Below are 8,408 nucleotides of genomic sequence, written 5' to 3' on the forward strand. Positions count from 1 at the left end.
TTATAACCAAACAAGACATCAAGCTAGATATCAACCAACAAATAATCATACAAGTAGGTTTACTTAATTTAAGGTTGAAGAAGATGAGAAAGTATGGAATATTAAATAAATTGCAGACATTGAGATTTCCACCGGCTTCTCTAATAATATCACTAAAGTCTTCTATGCCCTTGCTTTCCTGCCAAAGTAAAAAATTTAAATAAATTGTAGACATTGAGATTCATGAGTGTAGAAATTGCAACAACTAAGAGCTGGAAAAGTATAACACATAAAAAGAGAAACCTGGTTTAGGATTGGTATTAGGGTGTACCAAGGGTATTTTTAGTAGTTAAATAGGGGGTACTTAGTTAATTTTACATTTTGATTAAAATATTAGGGTGTACTTAGTTAATTTTAGGGTTCGTTTAGCAGCACCTTGATTTATTAGTTCGTATTAGAATAATTAATTGAACTTATCAATTCTTGTCCAATAAGCATCAATATGGTTCTTTTATCAACAAATTCGATTGTATTGGAAAAATGTTGGATTTATTTTAAGGCCTAAAAACTAAAATCTCATCAACAAATTCGTTCTTTTATTTTATTCNTAGGATTCGTTTAGCAACACTAAAAAATAAAAAATAAAAAAAGCATAAATTCACAAAAGGGTATAACCAGCATATCCAATATTGGCTCAAATAGAAATACTGACCATTAAGTTTTATTGTCATACAATACATTCTTTCATGGTCACAACCGAAAGGTACGATACAGGAGTTGCAGATAAACTAGTTGATGAAAACCTTTAGGGTTTTCTTTGTTTATACAACTTATAAACTTCTTAAACATAGATTCCTATACTAGTATTTTCTTATAGGCTAAGGAGATCAGTATACGCTGCAACAACATTATTGTGTTCATCTGCTGCGCCTGCCTGCCATGCACTTTCGGTCAATTTTTACGGTTAACTTTTACGGTGAGTGGGTGTTTCATTTCGCAAGAAAGCCTGAGCACTTCGGAGAGGTCCACAGGGTCATTAGGATGCGACTTCGCCCACTTAAAATCATGCAGCAAGGACCCCACCCAAAAAGTGACCGTGGTCAACCCCAAAGCCTTCCCGGGGCAGCCCCTCGTGCCCGAACCAAACGGCGCCAACCTCAAATCAGATCCCAACACAGAAAACTGCACGTCAGCATCCTTGGACAAAACAAACCTCTCTGGCTTGAACTCGAGTGGGTCCTCCCACACTTCAGGGTCCCTGGTGATAGCCCACATGTTCACCATAGCTGTGGTCCCCGCAGGCACGTGATAGCCATCCACGACGGTGTCTCTGATGGACAAGCGGGCCCAGGATAGGAGTGGGCCCGGTGGGTGTATCCTCAGGACTTCTTTGACCACTGCTGGCAAATAAACCATTGATTGAATGTCTGACTCAACCAACGGCCGTGATCCGACGACCCGATCGAGCTCCTCGTGCACCTTTGATTGGACATCGTGGTGTTGCACCATCCTTGCCAAAATCCACTCAATCAAAACCGCCACAGTGTCTGCTCCTCTGAATATCATCTCCTGTATGGAACAAATATATTCCATAAAAAACAATAGTTATTAAATATGTAATAAAGTTGAGAAAGACCCACTAAATAACTTAAACAGAAAGTTGCAAATAAAAAGAAATTGAAAGCAACTGACAAAGGTTAAATCAGTTAATTAGAGCACTGATTTTGTCACGTTACTTGAATATTTTTTTTAAAATTAATTTTAAAGTAATTTAATTTATCGCTTGTATTCAAACTCCATTTATAGGTCTGGATTTAGAGATTCTTACCCAAAGAACTGAAATCATGTCACTCTCCGACAACTTATCAGGTCCATCAAGAGAGAGAAGAACGTCCACAAAATCATGGTTCTTCCGGCCGGTTTGAGCTCTGTGTTCTTGAATGATTCGGCCGACGAACCGGTTGACTTCAGGAACGAGCTTGGAGCATCTAGACCGGACGCTCTGAAGGTCCAGACCGGCGAGCCATGGAAGGTGGTCAGACCAGTTGAGCTTCCCCAACAGGTCATAGCCTTCGTCCACGAGCCGCCTCAGGACCTCTGTCTCTTCGTTCGACGAGCCCAGCTCATATTTACGTCCGAAAACCGAGCACATCATGTTGTTCAACGAAGCTCTCCGGAGAATGTCTCGGACGCAGAAGCTGTTCTCGGCAAGTGCCGAGATCATGGAAACCATTTGGTCGGCGATTTCGAACCGTTGATGCTCGGAGGCGGAGATTTGCTTGGGGGAGAAGAGGTGGGCGGCGCAGATGCGTCTGAGGGCACGCCAGTAATTTCCGTATGGAGCGAACCCAATTGCCCTGTTGAACATGAGCCCGTAAGCAGACTCTTTCACCGGACGGGAGGCGAAGACGGGACTGTTGAGGATCTCCTTGGCGACGTTATGGTTGCATGTGACGACGAAACGTGTCTCACCCAAGCTGAAAGCCATCAGCCTCTTTGCTTGGAAGAGCTCAGCTGCTTTGGTGAGCTTGTGGTGTGCTAGGTTGGTCATGAGGCTCATGCTGCCTATGATTGGAAATCCACGTGGCCCGGGAATTGGGGTGGTGGTGGTGGAGAGTTGATTTTTGTGGTTTTGAACAAGTTTACGAAGAGTGGTTCTTGTTTTCCAGTGGTGCCTTCCCCATGCTGTGCCTCCGGGAGTTGAGGCCCAGTAGAAGACGGCCGCAGCTAGATAAACTGCGGCCAAGAAGAGAAAGACGAAAAGAGTAGCAGTGGAAGACAAGGCTTGGCATTTGGAGAAGAGGGCCAAAACCCACAAGCTGTGATCAATCTGAGTTTCCATGGGGAAAGGGCAGTTCTATATCTTTTAGGGGAGGCAATATAATGTGGTTGGTTTCCAGTTTTGGGTTGGACTATGAAGAAGTTGGGTGGGATTTTATTGAGTTTTTTAGAGACCACATGAAATAGTAGGGGTTGAAATAATATAAAGTTAAAATTGAAGAAGACCCTGGAATAACGTAAAACGGGATCGTATCAAAACAAAAACAAAAACGTAAAAAGGAATGGATGAAACGCATGGGTAGTTTTCTTCTTTGGTCGAAATCGAATGCATGGGTGGGAAGTTATAATAAAGAAAATAACATGTTTTATCTCCAAAAAAATCCAACAAAACAAATTACCCAATTGAAATTGTGTGTAAGATTTTCTATTTGAGCAAATTACCTAAGTAAGCTTGTGTTGAGTGTAACATTTTATACCTACTAGTAAACATAACTAGTTATTTATTTTTTAAGGATAATTTTCATATTTAGGATTTCAACATTCGATAGGATTTTAACTTAGAATTTCAACATTAGATTTCATATCTAAAGTACCTATTAGGTGGTTTTATTTTTGGAATTTACATCACGGAAGTGAGAGAATCAATTTCTCGTTAAATATTCGTCACGAGCGTAAAAATAATTAAGTTATCGCTCGTTATAAGCAGTTGTAGTTCGTTGTTTGTAAATAGTTATAGTTCATTATATAATTTTAAATTAAAAAGTCTATAACGTAGAAAAGTATGTATGATTGTCGTGAATCGTGATGAAGAAATGTGAAGTCATTGATTGCAAAGTTTGGAGTAAATTGTAATTAAATGTAACTCCGCATTTTATTTCTTTATTTATTCCTTTTTGGATGCATATTGGGCCAAAGTGAGAATCAAGTTCTTGTACACCTTCGTTTTGAGTGTAAATATTATTACTTTGCCACTTGAATTATAAGAAGTGATAGTACGTTTTGTTGAAACGTTACTGAGGGTCGCCCTAGGGCTGGACACTGAGGGCGACTAAGAGCAACTCCACCCATGAGGGCAAAGTCTAAGGCAAGGGCAAGTAAGGGCTGCCACTATTCACGTGAATAGTGTCAGCCTTGCCATTTGTGGTTCCACCCATGAGGGCAAAGTCTAGGGCAATTACTATTCATTGTACTTTATTTCCTATTTTTTTATACTTTAAATCATTAATTTTGATAATCTTTTGTAATTAAATTTTCGGATAAGATTTTCGGATGTGAATCTCGGTTGCCACGTGTCTTATTCCAGATAAAATTTTCGGATATTCATTAATAAAAATTATAATCTCAGATTTCCGATAAAATTTTCACCCTCTAAAATTGTGCCACGTGTCCCATGTCAGATAAGATTTTCAGATATTTTTAAAAAATTATAATCTCATATTTCAGATAAGATTTTCACCCTCTAAAATTGTGCCACGTGTCCCATGTCTGATAAGATTTTCAGATATTTTTTTACAAATAGTGATCTCAGATTTGAGATAAGATTTTCACCCTCTAAAATTGTGCCACGTGTCATCTCTATCTTCTGAATCCCTCTATATAACTACACCATCAACACCACTCCTCTCACACCATCTCTGATATATTCCTTCATTTCTCAGATTTTACAAAACACATTATACTCTCAATGTCAAACTTCAGGAGGGTGTTGGAGAGGCAACAGAAAGAATGGGAAGAAATCCGGCGTAGACGTGAGGAAGAAGATCGGGACGCCGATGAAGAAGAGGAAGAAATGCTTGAAGTAGCGGCGGTGTGTATGATGAATCAATCAAGCCAACACCATCGTCGTCGTTCCCCGAATGTGGACAGACGCAGAGAGTCTCGGGGTAAGAATCTCTTGGAGGATTACTTTATCCCAAATTCATTATATCCTGCTCATAAGTTTCGAGAGAGATATAGAATGCAGCCACATTTGTTCCAAAAAATCATGCATGATATTTGTAATTACGACACATACTTCATTCAAAAGCATGATGCTGTTGGAGTTTTGGGTCTTATCCCGGAGCAAAAACTTACAGCTGCTTTGCGGATGCTTGCTTATGGGGCATCTGCAGAGCAGGTGGATGAGATTGCAAGGATGGGAAAATCTACTATCCTAGAGTGCTTGGTGAGATTCTGTGATGCAGTGGAAAATTTGTACACGAGGGAGTACCTTCGCAAACCCACTCTGAGGGACCTGCAAAGGCTTCTACAAAAAGGCGAGGCTCGAGGTTTCCCAGGAATGATCGGAAGCATCGATTGCATGCATTGGCAGTGGAAGAATTGTCCTACTGCGTGGCAAGGAGACTATGGGAATCGGAAGGGCCAAAAAAGTATCATTTTGGAGGCCGTAGCTTCATTCGACACTTGGGTTTGGCATGCCTTTTTTGGGGTTGCCGGATCTCAGAATGACCTCAATGTCCTTGGTCAATCCCCGGTGTTCGACGAGGTATTGCGAGGTCATTCCCCTCAGGTCACATACCAAATCAACAATACCGTATACTCTGGTGCATACTACCTTGCCGACGGAATTTATCCTAGGTGGACGACATTCGTGAAAACAATTCCGAATCCCCAATCCGAGAAGGAAAGAAGCTTTGCTTCCTTTCAAGAAGGTTACAGGAAAGACGTGGAAAGGTGTTTCGGTATCTTGCAAGCTCGTTGGGCAATTATCAGGGGTGCTGCTCGGATGCTAGACGAGGAGGGCTGAGGAGTATTATGATGACTTGCATCATCCTCCACAACATGATTGTGGAGGATGAGTATGACTACGATGCTCCAGAGGTGTTTGAACCCGATCCTATGAACACGGCGTTGACAAGAATATATGAAAGGCCGATGGGACCAAATGGACTACCATTGGAGCCCGAACCGTTACTTCACGATGGTCGATTCAACAACCCCATGATTGATCGTTATCAAGAAATGCAATCTTCATATGTTCACGAAAGACGTCAAGTTGACTTGATCGAGCACTTGTGGCAGATGAAAGGCAATCACAATGGATGAAGGCTAGATTCGTGCTTTGTTTGGAATTATGCTTTGTTTTTAATTATGCTTTGTTTTTGTGTGTTGTGTTTTGTGGAATTATTGCGAGGTCTTTTTTATTATTATGCTTTTATGTATGGTTTGTTTTGTGTGTTGTTTGCAATAAATGAAGGTTTGTTTTTAATTAATCTTTGTGAGGAATGCTCAAATGTTTTTAATAAATAGTCCAATTATAGAATGCTTTTTTGATTGAATAAAAAAGAAACAATACAACAAATTAAAGGATAATACAACAATTTAAAAAAAAATACAACAATTATAAAAAAAATACAACAATACAATCTAATGGTTTTCATCATTTAGCCAATCCGTATTGCTAGGTCCGTCGTCATGGAAAAGTTTTCTTCTCATCACATCCCTTCGTTTATGCTTCCAATAGGCCTTTGTTTCAGGAGACATATGGCTCGTATCCATGGCCATGATTTTCATCTCTCTTTCATCGTCGTCTTTTTCTTTTGCATGTTGCTTTTCAATTGCAAAGGCTTCCAATCGTGCCTTGTCCGCTTCATCTCTCCTCAAGTCTCTCTCCAATCTTAGAGAGTTGTTCTTAGCTATTTGCTCGAATATTTGAACACAATCAATGTTTGAAGTGGCCCCTCTCTTGGCCTTTGCCGCCTTTCTCCCAATAGGTCTCGGCGGACGTGGGAGTGGTGACTCCGTTTCCATTGGGGAGTCTAATGGCGAATCGGTTGATGGCGATTCGTGGAGCGGCGTCTCATGCAACACAACCGGGGGTGCGGTAGGAATAATTTTGAATCTGGAACAATCTTTGACAATTTCCCAACATTGGAAATGCACAAAACTTTTTTTCCCTTGCCCCGTGGCACCGAACCACATTTGTGCTTGTATGATCTATTCAAAATAAATAATTGGAAGTGCATTAAAAAAAATATACAATGCAAGAAATTATAAACTATTTTGAAATGCAAGAATAAAATTGATTATGTAAATAAATATAGACAAATTGAAAATGCAAAAACAAAAATAAAGATTATGCATGAAATTATAAACTATTTTGAAATGCAAGAATAAAATTGATTATGTAAATAAATAAAGCCAATTAGGAAATGCAAAAATAAAATAAACATTGTGCAACAAAAAATAAATAGAATATGCAATAAAAAAAAAGTTACATTAAATTGATTAAAATGGCAATTAAAAATATTTTACCTCATCGGAAAGATTCGCACCGCTCCGAATGTTCTCCTTTGCTTTTGTCAAGGCATTTCTCCATTTCCCTAACTCTTTGTTTAGAATTTTCCATCTACTAGACAAAGCCATTTCGGTCCGAATGGAACCCGATCTTTGACAAAATTCTCCATGAATTTTGCTCCACATATGATGGAACTTCATCTCATTGCCCGTGATAGGGTCATGACTAACGTTCACCCAAGACTCGCACAATGCAATATCTTCCTGGGTTGACCACGAGCCTCCGATTTCAACAGAAGATGCCATTTGTTTATTTTCTACAAATGGAAAGTAGTACAAAAATGTGAGTGGATAGTAAAAAATATTGGAAGGAGAAGAGTTTGTATGGAATTGGTGTGGAAAGTGGAAAATATGAGTAGAGAGTAAAAAATATTGGAAGGAGATGAGTTTGTATGGAGATTTGGTGTGGAAAATGAATTATGTGAGTGGAGAGTAGAAAATATTGTATGGAGAAGAAATTGTATGAAGATTTGGTGTTGAAAGTAGATAAAATGGTTAGGTATTTATAGGAAAAAAATACATACTTTTTTGGTATTTTTTTTAAAAAAATTTAAGAATTTTTTCGGATTTTTTTAAAATTTTTTTGGCCAAAAAAATGAGAACCGTAGGATTTCTGAAAAAAAATCCAATAGGAGCCACCCGGTGTTGACACGTGGCAGGTTACCGTTGCTGGTGACGTCAGCGCTAACGTCACGACGATGTCAGTGCACGGAAGTTAAATTTTTTTACCTTTGGCGCGTGTATTACACGCGCCAACGGTAAAAAAATTTGAATTTACCAGCGCCGACGTCGTCGTGACGTCAGCGCTGACGTCACCAGAACTCGGGCTCGAGCCCAGTCGATTTTCGCCCTTGGGCCTGCCCGGGCTCGTGGGACCCGCAGCTTACCCGGGCTGCTTTGGCTGCGCTGGAGCGAAACTTGAGCTGATTGGGGCCTGTTGCCCGGGCCAACCTCCTGCACTGGAGAAGCTCTAAGGGGGGCCAAAATTTTAATATTTGTACATGTTGTATGTTATTGTTGTGGCCCATATTGAAAGTGATTTTTAAAGAGTTCAAGATTATATAGAAAAGTTGATATAGATCCAAATTCCTATTGAGAAGTTTGGTTTAATCCTCAGATTTGGTGATTTTGATTCAAGTCTTTTGACTTTTGTGCCACATAGAATTACTTTCTTTTTAAATATTTTTTGCTGTAATCTTTTATTATTTTATTTTTAAAATCATTTTTTGTTCCAATGTTACCCTTTATGACTTGAATCGGGTAATAATCATTTATGTCATATTGCCTATTGCCTATTGCATAGGTATATATATGTTGTTTCATATTTTCGACAATGTGTAATAGTATTTTAT

At 39.4% G+C, this 8,408-nt stretch overlaps 1 protein-coding gene across 1 annotated transcript; it reads right to left on the reverse strand.

Moving 5' to 3' along the window:
• Positions 1-756: 756 nt before the first annotated feature.
• LOC117613528 (cytochrome P450 78A9-like) lies at positions 757-2,865 on the reverse strand. Its single transcript, XM_034342144.1, has 2 exons — positions 1,808-2,865; positions 757-1,548 (listed from the first exon to the last, which is right to left on the reverse strand). The coding sequence occupies exons 1-2, from the start codon at positions 2,819-2,821 to the stop codon at positions 931-933; spliced, it is 1,632 nt and encodes a 543-aa protein (XP_034198035.1). The 5' UTR covers positions 2,822-2,865; the 3' UTR covers positions 757-930.
• Between the last annotated feature and the right edge of the window lie 5,543 nt (positions 2,866-8,408).

The sequence above is a fragment of the Prunus dulcis genome, unplaced genomic scaffold (genome assembly GCF_902201215.1).
Source record: "Prunus dulcis unplaced genomic scaffold, ALMONDv2, whole genome shotgun sequence".
Taxonomy (NCBI): Eukaryota; Viridiplantae; Streptophyta; class Magnoliopsida; order Rosales; family Rosaceae; genus Prunus; species Prunus dulcis.

Coding starts and splice junctions, on each gene's coding strand:
- LOC117613528 (XM_034342144.1), bottom strand. CDS start 2,821: ATGGAAACTCAGATTGATCACAGCTTGTGGGTTTTGGCCCTCTTCTCC. Junction 1,549..1,807: donor ACATGATTTCAGTTCTTTGG/GTAAGAATCTCT, acceptor TGTTCCATACAG/GAGATGATATTCAGAGGAGC.